The sequence below is a fragment of the Geotrypetes seraphini genome, chromosome 3, assembly GCF_902459505.1.
Source record: "Geotrypetes seraphini chromosome 3, aGeoSer1.1, whole genome shotgun sequence".
In the NCBI taxonomy this organism is placed as follows: domain Eukaryota; kingdom Metazoa; phylum Chordata; class Amphibia; order Gymnophiona; family Dermophiidae; genus Geotrypetes; species Geotrypetes seraphini.
In genome coordinates, this window is record NC_047086.1 from 176,658,113 (window position 1) to 176,675,343 (window position 17,231).

Here is a 17,231-nt window from a genome sequence, read left to right on the forward strand (position 1 = left end):
ATATGCTGATAATTTATATTCTCTATCCGAATGCGGAATACCCTGTATCTCCCTTACCTGTTCTATAGCTAATAACAAGGGTTCCAAAACGATATCAAAAAGCAAAGGAGATAGTGGGCATCCTTATCTAACCCCCCTCTGTAGAATGAACTGTTCTGAAAAATTATTATTAATATACAATCTAGCAGCAGGGGAGCTATACAATGCTTTTATTATTTGTATAAATCCGGATCCTATACCAAACCATTCCATTGCCTGATACATGAAGGTCCATTCCACTCTATCAAAAGCTTTCTCAGCATCTAATGAAATAGAAAATGCTGGGTCATTAATGGATTTTGTCAAATACAACATGTGATGTGCCAATCTAGTATTATGAGATGAATGTCTTTGAGCTACGAAACCTGTTTGATGCATATCTATAATGAAAGGGAGAGCTTTAGCCAATCTTGATGCTAATGCCTTAGTTAAGATTTTTCCATCTACATTTATTAAAGAAATAAGTCTATAATTTGAAACCAAAGTGGGATCTTTATTTGGCTTAGGTAAAACTATAGTTATTGATTCAGCCATAGTACCTGTAATACAACCTTTATTTAGTTGTGTCTGATACAATTTTAATAAATAGGGCATTATAATGTTTTGAAATGATTTATAAAACTCCACTGTATAACCATCTCCACCTGGAGCGGATCCAACCCTAAGGGATTTCAAAGCTGTATCTAACTCTTTTAAGGATATTGGCTCCTCTAAACTTCGTTTTATATGTTCAGGAATCTTTGGTCCCTCTATTAACTTTAAAAAATCTAAACCATCCTTTTCCTTTTCCGAATAAGGCTCAGAAGAATACAAATCTTTATAAAATTTTAAAAACTGTTTTATAATGGGATCAATTTGGGATAACATTTCACCATTCTCATTTTTAATGGCAATTATTTTTGTTTTTCTTTTTTTTTGCTTTAAGATAATTTGCCAGCATTCTTCCCGCCTTATTCGAATTTCCATAAAGCAATGTTACTTACCGTAACAGTTGTTATCCAGGGACAGCAGGCAGCTATTCTCACTAGTGGGTGATGTCATCCGACAGAGCCCCGACACGGACATCTTGAAAGCATGTCTTGCTTGAAGAAACTTAGAAGTTTCGAGATGCCCGCACCGCGCATGCGCCAGTGCCTTCCCGCCCGATGTACCGGGCGTGTCTCCTCAGTTCAGGTAGCTAGCCTGAGAAGCCAACCCAGGGGAGGTGGGTGGGACGTGAGAATAGCTGCCTGCTGTCCCTGGATAACAACTGTTACGGTAAGTAACATTGCTTTATCCCAGGCAGGTATTCTCACTAGTGGGTGACCTCCAAGCTAACCCCAATGGGATGGTGGGAGAGTTGGCAATTTCAAGAGAATAAATTTTGTAACACTGTTTGGCCAAACTGTCCATCCCGTCTGGAAAAAGTGTCCAGACAATAATGAGAGGTGAATGTATGAACCGAGGACCAAGTGGCAGCCTTACAAATCTCCTCAATCGGTGTCGATCTGAGGAAGGCTACAGAGGCTGCCATTGCTCTGACCTTATGGGCTGTGACCTTACAGGGAAGGGATAATCCAGCCTGGGCATAGCAGGAAGAGATACAAGCCGCCATCCAGTTAGAGATGGTGCGCTTCGATACAGGTCGTCCCAACTTGTTTGGATCAAAGGAGACGAAAAGTTGAGGAGCAGTTCTGTGAGGCTTTGTGCGATCCAAGTAGAAAGCTAAAGCACGTTTACAGTCCAGAGTGTGCAAAGCAGCTTCCCCAGGATGAGAATGAGGCTTTGGAAAGAACACTGGAAGCACGATGGATTGGTTGATGTGAAATTCAGAGACCACTTTAGGCAGGAATTTCGGATGAGTACGAAGAACCACCTTGTCATGATGGAATACAGTGAACGGTGGATCCGCCACTAGGGCCTGAAGCTCACTGACGCGGCGAGCAGACGTGAGGGCCACCAGAAAAACCACCTTCCAGGTGAGATACTTAAGTGGAGCCTTGTTGAGAGGTTCAAACGGAGGCTTCATGAGATGAGACAGGACAACATTGAGATCCCAAACCACAGGAGGAGGTTTGATAGGAGGGTTGACATGAAAAAGACCTTTCATAAATCTGGAAACCACAGGATGAGCAGACAAAGGTTTCCCCTGTAGAGGCTGATGGAAAGCCGCAATAGCACTCAGGTGGACTCGTATGGAGGTAGATTTGAGACCAGACTGAGATAGGTGTAAAAGGTAGTCCAATACAGAAGAAAGGGAAGCTCGCTGAGGTTCCGTGGCATTGGAAATACACCAGGAGGGGAATCTAGTCCATTTTTGGGAGTAGCATTGTCGAGTAGCAGGCTTCCTGGAAGCCTCCAAAACCTCCCTCACTGCTTGAGAAAACTGGTGAGGAGTTATGTTGAAAGGAACCAAGCTGTCAGGTGGAGGGACTGCAGATTGGGATGAAGTAGTGAACCTTGATGTTGAGTGAGAAGTGAAGGAAACACTGGAAGAAGTATGGGCTCCCTGCTGCTGAGTTGAAGTAGAAGGGAGAACCAAGGTTGTCTGGGCCACCGAGGAGCAATTAGAATCATGGTGGCATGGTCTGATCTCAACTTGACCAGAGTCTTCTGAATGAGAGGAAAAGGAGGAAACGCATATAGGAAGCGATTCTCCCAATCCAGCAGAAAAGCGTCTGCCTCGAGGCGGAGAGGAGTGTAGATCCTGGAGCAAAACTGAGGCAGCTTGAAGTTGTGGGGGGCTGCAAAGAGGTCTATCTGAGGTGTCCCCCATTGTGCAAATATCTGATGAAGGGGTTTGGAATTGAGCGTCCATTCGTGAGGTTGGAGAAGACGGCTCAATTTGTCTGCCAAGACATTGTCCTTCCCCTGAATGTAGACAGCCCTGAGGAAGGTGTTGTGGCGGACCGCCCAATCCCAGACTCGAAGAGCTTCCTGGCAAAGGGAGGCCGAGCCCGTGCCCCCTTGCTTGTTTACATAATACATGGCGACCTGATTGTCGGTGCGAATTAGGACCACCATGTCGTGAAGCAGATGTTGAAAAGCCTGAAGAGCATTGAAGATGGCTCTGAGCTCCAGAAGATTGATTTGATGGAGTCGTTCCGCACTGGTCCAGAACCCCTGAGTGCGAAGACCATCCAGATGAGCTCCCCATGCATAGTTCGATGAATCGGTCGTGAGAACCTTCTGGTGGGGAGGAGAGTGAAACAGCAAACCTCTGGATAGATTCGAAGAGGTCATCCACCAAAGAAGAGACTGCCGTAGAGCAGGAGTGACTACAATGTGGCGGGACAATGGGTCGGACACCTGAGTCCACTGAGATGCCAAGGTCCATTGAGGAATTCTGAGATGTAGTCTGGCAAAAGGCGTCACATGAACTGTGGATGCCATGTGACCCAAGAGGACCATCATGTGTCTCGCTGAGATGGACGGGCGAGAAGACACCGACTGGCAGAGTAGAAGAAGAGCATCCATGCGCTGAGGAGGAAGGAACGCTCGAAGTTGGATGGTATCCAGGACCGCCCCGATGAAGGGGAGAGTCTGGGTGGGCTGAAGATGTGACTTGGGAAAGTTGATCTCGAAGCCCAAGTTCTGCAGAAAACAAATCGTGGTCAAGGTCGCCGAAATGACCTCTGGGGCCGACGGGGCCTTGATGAGCCAGTCGTCGAGGTATGGAAACACCTGAAGACCCATGTTCCGGAGTGCAGCGGCCACCACCACCAGACACTTCGTGAAGACTCTGGGCGAAGAGGAAAGGCCAAATGGAAGCACTCGATACTGCAGATGTAGATGTCCCACCCGAAATCTGAGAAACTTGCGGGAGGCCGGATGAATCGGGATGTGAGTGTAGGCCTCCTTGAGGTCCAGAGAGCATAACCAATCGTTCTGCTCGAGGAGGGGATAGAGAGAGGCAAGGGTCAGCATACGGAACCGCTCCTTGACCAAAAACTTGTTGAGGACTCGAAGGTCCAAAATGGGCCGCAGATCGCCCGTCTTCTTCGGAACTAGGAAATACCTGGAGTAAAACCCTTGGTTTTGCTGATCTAACGGGACCGGCTCGACGGCCCGAAGCCGAAGCAAAGCCTGGGCCTCCTGGAGAAGAAGAGCGGTCTGCGTTAAGTTTGAAGGATACTCTCTTGGAGGGTGGTCCGGGGGGACCCGTTGGAAATGAAGAGAGTATCCCTCTCTTACGATGGTAAGGACCCAAAGGTCTGTGGTGATCGCCTCCCATCGATGACAAAAATGATGGAGACGACCCCCTATGGGAAAAACAGTGGAAGACAGAACGTCAGTTATGCTCCCTGGAAGAGAGTCAAAAAGGCTGAGTAGCCTTGGGTGCAGCCGGCATCTGAGGCTTCTGTTGAGTCTTTTGCGGAGGCTGTCTCTTCGCAGGCTGTCTCGCAGGAGGAGTCTGCCTCGGTTGATAACGCCGCTGGTAAATTTGAGGCGGTCTAGATGGACGAGACTGCTGAGGCTTCGGTTTAGGACGTAGAATAGACTGAAAAGACTTTTCATGGTCCGACAGTTTTTTAGTAACAGTTTCGATGGACTCATCAAATAGATCCGCTCCTGCACAAGGTACATTTGCAAGTCTGTCTTGGAGGTTCGGATCCATATCGATGGTTCGAAGCCATGCCAGACGACGCATGGCAACCGAACATGCCGCCGCTCGAGCCGAGAGCTCAAAGGCATCGTAGGAGGATTGCATCAGTTGAAGGCGTAATTGGGACAGGGTCGCCACCACCTCTTCAAACTGGAAACGAGCCTGAGCATCGATGAAAGGAGTGAACTTGCAGAGCACCGGCAAGAAAAAATCCAAGTATGAAGAGAAGAAAAAGTTGTAGTTGAGCACTCGAGTCGCCATCATCGAGTTCTGATAGATACGTCTACCAAACTTATCCATCGTTCTCCCCTCTCTGCCCGGAGGAACGGAAGCATAGACTTGGGAGGGATGAGAACGTTTGAGAGAGGACTCGACTAGAAGGGACTGATGAGAAAGTTGAGCTCCCTCAAACCCCTTGTGGTGAACGATGCGGTATCGAGCATCCAGTTTACTGGGGACTGCAGGTAAGGAATACGGTGTCTCAAAACAGCGCATGAAAGTCTGGTCCAGCAGTTTGTGTAGAGGAAGCCGAAGTGTCTCCGCCGGAGGGTGAGGTAAATGCATGGTGTCCAAATACTCTTTAGAATATTTTGACCCAGTGTCTAAAGTCACATCCAAGTCATCCGCCATTTGTCGGAGAAAGGATGAGAAAGACAGTTGGTCCGCCAAGGCCGGCCGACGAGACGGGCTAGAAGACGTGGAAGCCTCTGGGTCCAGGGAGAGCTGAGATCGGCAGGGAGAATAGGAGGTAGATGGTTCCTCATACTCCGGCCCTTCCGGCTGGGACAAATCCGACGAGGAGTATCCCAAACGCTGCATCTTCTTCTGCGGGGACACCTCCGAATGACGTGAGGAGTGCCGAGAAGAGTGTCGAGATCGATGCCCCTCCCGGTGACGGGACGGAGAACGAGATCTTCTATGCATCGAGTGGTCCTTCGAAGCCTCAAAGGAATGGATAGGGCTTGATGCAGTGGATCGTAGAGGTGGCAGAGATGCGGATTCACGCAGCGCCACCCAGGTCTGGTATGGAGTGCGGAAGAACTCCTCCTGCGATGCAGTATGCTCAGGACTACGATTATCAGGAGCCGCCCTAGCACCCTGTTGGCGTGGAGGTGTGATGGGCTCCAAAGGTGGCATCTCAGGAAGGGAAGCCCTCCTGGAGGATTCCGCCGCCCTCCGCTGATCCCCTTCGTCGAGTAGAGAGATTGAGCGACGAGGAGGAGGGGGAGGGGGCGGACCGCCCTCTGAAACCGGGGTCGGAAGCTCACCGTGAATGTTGGCAATAAGCCGGGGTCCCATAGTGCGCATAAGCTCGACAAACTGAGCTTCTAGCAGGGAACGAAGCGAAGCCGATATGGAGGGATCCGCACCGAAAGGGGGTCCTCCAGTATGGTCTTCGCGTTCCTTCGTGGCCAAGTGCTTCTGCTTGCTAGCTTTAGGCACTTTGATGACCACCGGAGGAACAGTGGAAGGCGGCACCTGAACCGAGGAGACGGAAGCAGGCGCCGATGCTGAACACGATGCTGAAGCCGGTGTGAACGATGCGGGCTTCACGATGCTCGATGCAGGAGTCGTCGATGCAGGTTTCGAACGGACCGGCGAAACCTCAACAGCCGCAGTAGTAGAGATGTCCTTGGCAGTCTCCATCTTGAACATCGACTCCCAGAGCAAGCAGCGCCGCTTAAACGAGCGCGCAGTGAGCGTGGAACAAGGCCGGCACGATTTCGGAACGTGTTCCGGACCAAGACACTGAAGGCAGCGTCGGTGTGGGTCCGTCAGCGAAATCGCACGCTGGCACTTGCTGCACTTTTTAAAACCGGTGATTGGTCGGGACATAGGCCGGAAAATCGACGCTGCAAGGTCGAAGCCGCTAGGCCGCAGCCACGAGGCCGGCCCGGCCGAACCGCCGGAAGAAATAATTTTAAGTTTTTTTTTTTTTTTTTTTTAGAAAAATAAAGTAAAATTGAAATAAAATCAAAGAAAGAAACAGAAACGCGGGTAATTAGAAGGCAAAAAACTGAATTTCAGTCAGCGCAGAATGAAGTACAAACTTCTCAGCTCCGCGGAAAGAAAAGAACTGAGGAGACACGCCCGGTACATCGGGCGGGAAGGCACTGGCGCATGCGCGGTGCGGGCATCTCGAAACTTCTAAGTTTCTTCAAGCAAGACATGCTTTCAAGATGTCCGTGTCGGGGCTCTGTCGGATGACATCACCCACTAGTGAGAATACCTGCCTGCTTGTCCTGGGATAATACAAAGCTTGCTTTACAAATAAATCTTTTCTAATTATTTTTGAAGAAATTTCATTATATTTACCTTTAGCTTTTAAAAGTTCTTGTTGTGTCAAATAATCCCATTTTTCAATTAATTTTGATTCTAGAGACTTCACCACTTTTTCCAAATCTGTAAATTGCTTTTTTTCCTTTTTTATTTGCAAAGCTGAATAAGAAATAATTTGTCCTCTAATGTATGCTTTAAAAGCATCCCACAAAGTTTCTACTGAAATTCCTTCTGTATCATTAATTTGAAAATAATCTTTCATTTTTTCCAGAAGATTTTCACAAAAGTCATTATCTGCAAGGTAGGAAACATATTTAGAAATTGCCTGCCGCGAAGGTAAGGAGCGGGGAGGGAGATGATCATGCGGCAGCGGTGGTGATCGGGCTCAGGCAGCAGCGGCAATCGGGCGGCAGCGATATGGAGGAAGGGAGATGCTTGTGCGGCATCGGCATGGAGTATGGAGGCAGGGAGCGCGATCGGTGACCGCGCGCGTTCCCCTCTCTTTACTGCTGAGACAAGGCCATTCACCGCTCCACGGGGCGGTGAATGGCCTTCTCCCTGTACCTGCGGTGACCACCTCTTTTCTCTCCCCCGTTTCGGCGGGATAGCCGCGGGTAAGAGCTTCCGTGTCATTCTTTAATCTGCATCTCCAAATGCCTGTTATTTGGCACTGGGCCTGCTGTTCAGCATCAAGATACATAAAGCAGTTGTTTTCACCATCTGCCAATTAAAGGGTTAAGGCTCAGCAGATTTCTTTACAGACCTCTATGTCAAGAAAGGACAATCAAGAGGAATTTGACTTGGTGGCGTAGCAAAGGTGAGATGCACCTGGGGCAGTAGCGCCCCTCTCTCCCCTGCTCCTGGCTGCCGTGCGCGCCCCTCTTCTCCTTCCTTGATCTTGTCTGCCATGCCCCCCCTCGCTTCCCTTGTACCTCTAGTTGAAGTTGTTGCTCGCGGCGGTCAACAACATGCTCCTCGTGACCCCGTCACCTCTCCCTCTGACATCAATTCCTATGCGCGGCATCCAGAAGTGATGTCACAAAGAGCCCGAAGTTGACCACCGCAAACAACAACTTCAACTAGAGATATGGGGGAAGGGAAGAGGGGCATGAGCGTGGAGGGGGGGGGAAAGGAAGAGGCAGGGGGGGCAGAGAGGAGGGGAGCTGGCGCCCCAACCAACATGGTGCCCAGGGCGGTCTGCCCCCCTGGTCCCCCCCCTTTACTAAACCACTGATTTGACTGTACAGTTTATATAATTTTCAAATAGATCATTTACATAGTACAAACAAGAGAGCATGCAAGTTCAAATGAAGAGCTACGACATGAACCTCAGTGTGAAAAATATTTTGTTGTGAATCATGAGCATTGTGCAGAGTGAAGCACAAAGAAGCTGGGAAAAGAATGAAAACCACCACGTGCCTTACAGAAGTTCGGTAAAGAAACAGCCAAGTACATCAGCGCTGCAGTCTTTCAAGGTGCTGCAGACCACATTTGTGCTGTTTCTCTGTGAATAGATTGCAAGCTCTGTTGAGCAGGGACGGTCTCTTATGTGTGTGTTTAGTGCTGCATACAGTAGCACTACATAAATAATCAGTACTAATATATAATAACACTAATCATAAAATCTTACTTTATTGCTGACTGGTGCACTCAAATATTCTGAGCCACAAAAGATTCACTCCCAGGAAGCAAAAATATCATCCTGTCTGATTCACAGCCAGCAAGAAACCCAGAATGATATACATTTGACAGCTATGTCATGCAACTGCTTCTGGTATAGCAAGTATGGGATATAAGCACGATATCATAATCTGCTCTAGGAGGTCAAGACATCCGATGTAGACCAGCACTTGAGGGCTCTCTAAGGCTCTGCACTAGGTTCATTTTCCCTCAGTACACCTCACTAAACTAAACTAAATTAAACCTTAGGTTTTTATGCCGCGCCATCTCCATGGTCATGGAGCTCGGCACGGTTTACAGGGATTGTAATGAGAAAGGAACTCCAAGGAAAGAGTTAGATGAAGATCGGAGGAAAGAAGAATGTTAGAGAGCTAGGATGTCAGATGGGGAGGGAGAGTTAGATTTTTGAGAAAAGCCAGGTTTTCAGATGTTTACGGAAGGGTTGGAGAGCACTCACTCTTTCTTTTTTTTTTTTTTTTTAGTTCAATATTTTTTATTGATTTTTTTGAAAAAATATAAGGAACAGTTCAAGTACATGGTATTAAAATATAAAACAAAACATTTAGTATAACAAATATTCAGTTACATTGTGCAATGTAGAATTGAATCGTTTTAAAAGATCTAAAGTACTAGGACTGTTCATGAAAAAATAGTAAAAGAAAAGATAAGAGGAAAGAGAAATTGAAGGAAGAAAAAAAAAAAAAAAAGAATAAAATGAGGAAAAAAGATGAAGGTAAAGAAAAAGAGGAAGAGGAAGAAGAAGAAGAGAGGAGTGTCTATGAAATAGATTGAACATATGAGTCCAGGAATTTCCAGGGTGATTTACATTGTATCAAATTTTTGGAAAGTCGAATTATATTTTTCTTTCTAAACTCTTTCTAAACCGTTAGGTTTATACATTTAAAGGATTCTAAAACATTTGTAGAAGTTATGCTATTTAAGTTTTGCTTTCTCACAATGAATAGTTTTCTTTTATAAAAACTGTTATTTTCAGTCGGCATTGAGCATATTAAAGAGATCATTCAAACCACCGTTACCAATGCATACTCCCTGGAAACAAAACATGGGGAATGACTAGCTAAGCAATACTCAAAATAAGACCTGGGGGTGGTAGTCAGGATTACAGTACTCTTACAACGAAAAAAAGTTAACACTGTATTGTGTATATCGTAACAGAAGTAGGGCAAGTGAAATTTTATCACACATTAATGAGACAATTTAGGAAAGTCTAGTTTTGGACTCAACTTCAAAAAGGAAGTGGATGAAATATTTATTTATTTAATTTTCTATACCGCTCTCCCTGGAGAGCTCAGAACAGTTTACATGAATTTATTCAGGTACTTCAGCATTTTTCCCTGTCTGTCCTGGCGGGATCACAATCTATCTAATGTACCTGGGGCAATGGGGGGATTAAGTGACTTGTCCAGGGTCACAAGGAGCAGCGTGGGTTTGAACTTACAAGCCCAGGGTGCTGAGGCTGTAGCTTTAACCACTGCGCCACACTCTCCCAAGGACAGAGCAGCCAAATCATTAAAAGCCTAATGAGTGGAGGAGTAGCCTAATGATTAGCACAGTGGGTTCAATTCCCACTGCAGTTCCTTGTGACTCTGGGCGAGTCACTTAACCCTCCATTAGCTAAGATACAAACTTATGTTGTAAGCCTGCTAGGGACAAAGAAAGTATCTACAGTCTAAGCAATATGTGAACTGCTTTGGTTGTCAGAAAAGCAGTACAGTGCTCCCATGGTCAGCGATTCGTGGTCCCGTTCATTCGCGGTATTTTCCGACCGGGCAGGAGAGGGAAGCCGGAGAGGCAGGAGAGAGCGGTCGGAGCATACTGCAAGTGATTTCCTTCACTCGCTGGCCCTCTCCTGTCTCCCCTGCTAAAAACCGTATTTGTGGTTTTTCAACATTCGCGGGGGAGTACTGTATATCAGAATCTAACAAATGTAAAACATAATGGGACTCAGAAGAACAGGCTGAAGAATCCATATTTATTTTGCCTGGAAAAAATGACCGAATGATGATGGCAGTTTTCAATTATATACAGGGTAGTTGATAAGAATGTGGATTTAGTTACACTGAGGATACTCCACAGGGGAAAAACCTAGTAGCAATGAAATTAATCTGCAGCAGGGAAGATTTATTTATTTTTAGTATTTATACACCGCTTATAGCCTAAGCCGTTTGCACTCAGGTACTCAAATATTTCTCCCTATCTGTCCCCTTAGGAGCAACTGCAGGAGGTGAATGTTAATCTCAAAAGAAAATATTAAGAGGTCAGACAGACATCTCTGGAATGATACTAAGAGTGGCGATGGGATAAACTAGAAACCCTTCTGAAGTCCTATGGATCTATGACAAAGAAAATTCGCAATCCAGAACAAAGTAAGCGAGTCAACTGGATTAGCCAGCACACCTATTCCCCACCCCATCCCTCTGTACGAGAAAACAACCAGGCAAAGGTCTGTGTTAGCTCCTATGTAATGAAATAATTGCTTATAGTTAAAGTAAATAAATTCTAATCTTACCTTAGTATATCTAGTGACCGAGAGACTTACGAGGTCACAAATAAGGCTCCCACAGTGATTTTCTAACAGGCTGATGTTGGTCAGGTTTTCTCCAGTTATATTCATAAACTGATGAGCATACACAACTTGTCCTGAAACATCAGGAAGAAAGTAGAATATGAGAACCCTTAAGGAACTGACTCAAAGAAGAAAGGCTGCAAGACCCCCCATAGCTTACAAACGATGTGCATTTTGGTTCAACTGGTAAAAATGCTTTCAGAAACTTACCCCCTCTTTTATTAAGGTGCGCTAAGTGTTTTAGCGCGTGCTAAATCTACGGGCGCGCTAACCGCCAACGCGTCCATAGACTAACATGCACTCGTGGAAACAAGATTTAAGATTTAGACCTTGTAGTGCAAACCCTTTGTACTCTATTTTTTTTTTGTAAATCTTTATTCGTTTTACAACTTACAAGTGTAGCACAAATTAACAATGAACTTATAAACATCACTTCATTTTCTATCAAAATGCATATAAAGTAATCACATTTAGCCCCCACCCTCCCGCCCCTATCACGTTCTATCCAATCACAATATATTATATAAAAAAATCAGAAAACCCCCCCATCCCCCTCCTTTCCCCCTTTCAAATATCACATAACACATACATCAAGGTTTTTCAATCTATTCAATTCAAGTAATGAAAAAAACCCTTTGTACTCTCATCATCAGAACAGAGACATATCAGAACATGCTTCCTTAAGAAATACTATGTGGATCGGGATGGTACAGATAAGCTTGAAAAGGGGGGACTTTTCTTGAAGCAGCCTAAGGGCGAAACATGTCGAAATGACAGGTCCCTTCCCGATGAAATAAAGAAAAAAGACTAAACTAAGATAAGTTTTAACATTTATATAAGGATTAAGTTTAGCACGGAGCAGTTTAAAAGTCTGGCAATAAAGCAAAAACATGAAAAAAAGAGTAAATGGGGCTAGGGAGGAAGCCATTGCCATAAATATATGTGGTGACCATAGAAAATGTCTGGTAACCAATGGCATATCTGAAGCCCTAAAAGAATAAAATAAGGAGTAAAAGAGGTTAATGGACATTGAAGGGTATATATTAATGTTCTTAAGGATGGGAGCATGAGAATATCAAAAAAGCAAATCAGTTAATGGATTTCCCTATTTGAAGACAGGGCCATTCTTTGTGGTATTTTCTTGTTCAACTTCTGCTCACAGGAGGCTTGCTCAAGTAAAGTGGATTTTCTTGTAGACTGGATGGAAGTCTCCTCCCAGAATATCCCCCTTAACACCATCTAGATTTGTCTCCTACAGCAGAGACAGCCTTTTCTACCACAGAAAATACACAAGCCCAGGACTACATCGCCTCTATGGCTTGCAAGTAGACCTTGTTAAGCAAAAGCTTAAGGGCATAAAAACATAAGCATTGCCATAGGCAGACAGACTGAAGGCCCACCAAGCCTAGTATCCTGTTTCTTACTCACTTGTAAGGTACCCATGTCTGTTTTATCATTCCCTCTATGAGAAATTCCCTGACCTCTATTTGTCAGTTTTGATTAGACTGCAAGCTCTTTCGAGAAGGGATTGTTTCCTACATGTTTAATGTTCAGCGCTGCATAGGTCTGGTAGCACTAAAGAAATAATTAGAAGTAGTAGCAGTAGTAGTAGTTTAAAAAAATCTTTAGGACAGAAGGAATGAAACAAGCTTACCAAGCGTCTTCTCTCCCAGCAGGTGAAGAATTTCCAGAACAGCCCAATGGATATCCAAGTGAAGATGGAGTAAGTGCCATGATGGTGGAAACACCTGTGATTAAAGGCAGGTATGTTTACAAGCAATCATTTATTTATTTTAAATATTTCTTTTCCACCTAAAACCTAGGCGGGTTACAACTTAACATACATAAATCCTCAGCAAGCAAATTCATATAAAATCATTGTCATCTTCCAACAACTTAGATGTGCAATACAAAATTCTGTTCCACATGTTATTAACTTCAGTACAATGTCATGCTCTGTATGTAGTCTGTCGCTCCAGATTCTTGGTGGATGGGATGTGCGGAAAGTGACAGTGGAATTCTTTTTATTAACATTATCCCTTTTCTAAATGAGGTGATTGGTTCAAGTCCTAAGATTCTGAAGTTTCCCTCTCCCTTTTCTTATCAAAGATATTGTTTAAGGATACCTAACATCTTGCACGAATATGGAGGCAGTATGTACAATTTGTTAAATTCCTTAATAAAATCTAAATTATAAAATACAGAATATAACATGTATAGCACAATCACTAGCTACATACACAACAGCACAGAGGATCTACACAAAAATCAAAGAATGAACAATATTCTTTTAGATTCTTGCCAGGTACTTATGGATTGGTCACTGTTAGAAAGAAGAAACAGGGTTTGATAGACCTTTGGCCAGTCCCACTATGGTAGGGGTTCTCATACCTAGCCAGTCAGGCTTTCAGGATATCACTATGATGTGATTCATGTATGGAGAATTCCAGTCAGTTGTACAATTGGATAAGTTCATGGTGACTGATAATGGACATTGAATATTAACAATATTGACACTGGTTTAAAGGACTTGGGGGGGTTGTTAAATGTGTAATGATGTTTGATGTATGTTGAGATAATGTACAATGGTTAATAATAAATTGCACTGTTATTGAAAATAGACTGTTATGTAACATAGTAAATGATGGCCGATAAAGACCTAAACGGTCCATCCAGTCTGCCCATAAGTTATATCCATTAAAAAATACATGATTAGATTAACTTGTCTCTTCTTTGATATTTCTGAGCCATAGACTATAAGAAGGCAATAGACTGGGCCGTAGACTATGAGAAGGCAATAGCTTCTTTTTGTATTGGTATGAAATATTAAAGTTACATCTTCAAACCCCCTCCCCCCACCCAAAAAAACCAACTTAAAATGATTAGGACTTTACATAAAACTAGAAAACTCCAAGCAGAAACAGATAAAAAGGATAGGTTCTGGAAATGGAAGTCCAGCGGCAGACGCCTAAAGAAGTAACTGAGTAAAGGTGGTTGGTTGCAACAAAATGTTGTGCCATCTGTCAGCATGTTGGTGTAGTGGACTGCTCTAAACTTCTGGAAACTTCTTTCCAGGTGGCACACAACTCAGCCACACATTGTATAAGTGAAACTATTCTACATGACCAAGTTTAGACAAATAGTGCTGACCATGGTCACAAAAAGTCAATTTATTAACAATGCCAAATGCCAAAACACAAGAGAACATTTTGTAACAACAGAGGCCGATATTACAATGCACTTATCTGGTTTGGAACACATACTAATTGCTGGCAACAGGGATATTCAGTGATATTAACCATATAATGCTACTGAATATTTCTACTGATTGATTTATTTGTTCATTCTAGGGGAGCTCAGAATGGTTACATAAATTTATTCAGGTACTCCAACAATTTTCCCTGTCAGTTCTGGCGGGCTCACAATCTATCTAATGTACCTGAGGCAATGGTGGGATTAAGTGACTTGCCCAGGGTCACAAGGACCAGGGTGCTGAGGCTGTAGCTTTAACCACTGTATCACTCTCTCTCCCTGATTGCCCCAGTATTAACCAGATGGTGCTACGGCAGTTTGTAGGCGGAGCATGGACAGATATGGAGCTTAGCTTTGGTTGTATCATAGAAAGGCGATGTATCAAATTCATGGCTCCCCCCAGTGGCAATATGCAGATCACTAACCAGTCTGATTATATTACCACAGTTTGTCAGTAATTATTCTGGATATTCAGCATGTGGTATCCAGACACCAGTTTTGAATTTAACCGTGACAGCCATGGGCCTAATTATTACCTCCAACGTTTGCAACCTACATTTTATGCTTCTAAATTGACTAGGCGTTGCATCCAGCTTACTAGTTAGAAAATGTATAAGAAGGTATATTAAAGAATGAAAAGCCACCAAACCTTTCCCTGGTTTTGCATTGTAAATGATCCCAAAATGTTGTTGGGCAGTTCACAGAGATGCCCAAGGTACAGAGTCAATGCATAAAGCTCTTCTACTAGCACTGAAGGTAGCTGGGCCTCACGTTCCTCGTAGGGGTGAAGTGGTTTATCATCCATTGCCTTGTGTGGTTCCAGATACCTGCATGTGGTAACAAGGAAATATTAAGACACAATCCAACATCAGCCACTTGCAGAGAAAGGTATCCCACAAAGCCCTAAAGCTGTTAAAATGTTAGCAATCTGAAACTTGACCGATAACAATTTACAAAATATTGAACTCTTATTTTGTTATTTGGTTCCTTGTTCATCATCATGCACAATCTTCCACAAAGGCAAGCAAGTTTCTGGAATCCAATGGGTTACAGGACCCGAGGTAATATGGATTCACTAGAGGCAGTTCTTGTCAGACAAATCTGATCATTTCTTTGACTGGGTGATCAGAGAATAGGATAAATGGAATATGCTAGATTTGGTGTATTTAGATTTTAGCATAGCTTTTGACAGTTTCACACAGGTGTCAAATAAACTGAGTGCTCTTGGTTTGGGTCCCAAAGTGACAGACTGGTTCAGGAACTGGTTAAGTGAAAGATGACAGAGGGTAGTGGTCAATTGAGATCACTCAGAGGAAAGGGATGTTACCAGTGGTGTACCTGAAGGTTCAGTTCTTGGGCCTGTTCTTTTTAACATTTTTGTAAGCGATATTGCTAAAGGGCTGTCTGGTAAAGATTTGCCTCTTTGCAGATGATACCGAAATCTGCAATAGAATAGACACCCCTGATTTTGTGGAAAACATGAGGAAGGACCCAGTGAAGCTTGAAGAATGGTCTGAAATTTGGCAGCTAAGATTTAATTCTAAGAAATGGAAGATCATGCATTTAGGCTGCAAAAACTTGAGGGAACGGTACAGTTTAGGGGGTGAATAATAACAACTTTATTCTTCTATACCGCCGCAGTCTGACAACTTCTCGGCGGTTTACATTGAAGAGAACTGGACAATCAGCAAGGCACAAAATACAAATAGTAAAAATACAATATATTTCTTAAAGATAATCAGAGTAGAATTATTGCAACTATTAGAGAATCATTGCAATTAATGTAATTTCTATTTAGGAAATAAATCTATCGAATAGTTTCTTTCCGAAAAGCACTGTAGGTCAACCTGGCTCCACTAATATAATTACCAAACCAGGACTGTTGTTTACGTGCTTGAAACATAAAAGTCCTATCCAAAATTGACTTATATCTACGACCAGTAATTCTTGGATAGGCAATTACATTACAATTTCTGGTTCTCCTTGTGGAGTTGTATAGCACAAAACGAGACTAACGATAAGTAGGGGCCAATCCCCAATCAAATACAAGAGAATTTGAACATTACTGGTGCCTCCACCGGTAACCAGTGCAGCAATCTATGGTAGGGACTAACATGATCTCTTTTCTTCAGCCCGAATATTAGACAGCCAGCCATGTTCTGTACTATTCTTAATTTTCTCTCTTTTTTTTTTTTTTTTTTAGGTATACCCAAGTAAATGATATTGCAATAATCCAATATAGATAGAACCAATGCCTGCACCAGAAGTCTATAGGATACAGGATCAAAATTTTTTTGATAGTTTTTAGTTTCCACAGCGTAAAAAAACACTTCTTCACCACTAAGTTGGTATGTTCAACCATGGATAGATGTGTGTCTAATGTAACTCCTAATATTTTTACAGATTTTGAAATCGAATAATCATGACCATTTAAGTGAAGTGAAGTACTAATTATTTTATCCTTTGGGCTTGCTAAGAAAACTTTTGTCTTTTCTGTATTTAGTTTCAATTTAAAATTGATCGTCCATTGTTCTATTTCAGTCATAATATAGGAAATGTGTTCTAAAATTTCATTTGTTATGCTGTTTAGGGGAATTAAAATCAAAATATCATCTGCATAAATATAAAAATTTAAATTCAACTTTTGAAGTAATTGTCCTAAGGTCGAGATGGAAAAATTATGTTCTTACCTGTTAATTTTCTTTCCTTTAGAGACAGCAGATAAATCCAGAGACTAGTGGGATAGCACACATCTACCAGCAGACGGAGATAGAGAAACTGATTAACAGGTGGTCCTATTGGCTGGCA

At 43.4% G+C, this 17,231-nt stretch overlaps 1 protein-coding gene across 2 annotated transcripts in view; it reads right to left on the minus strand.

Moving 5' to 3' along the window:
• MMS22L (MMS22 like, DNA repair protein) overlaps positions 1-17,231 on the minus strand; it is a 122,208-nt gene that overhangs the window by 66,989 nt on the left and 37,988 nt on the right. For both annotated transcript variants that reach the window (XM_033935773.1, XM_033935774.1), the window contains exons 6-8: positions 15,073-15,250; positions 12,826-12,919; positions 11,115-11,245 (exon numbers count right to left, since the gene is read on the minus strand). In XM_033935773.1, coding sequence (XP_033791664.1) covers positions 11,115-11,245; positions 12,826-12,919; positions 15,073-15,250 — 403 coding nt within the window. The remainder of the gene's footprint in view (positions 1-11,114; positions 11,246-12,825; positions 12,920-15,072; positions 15,251-17,231) is intronic.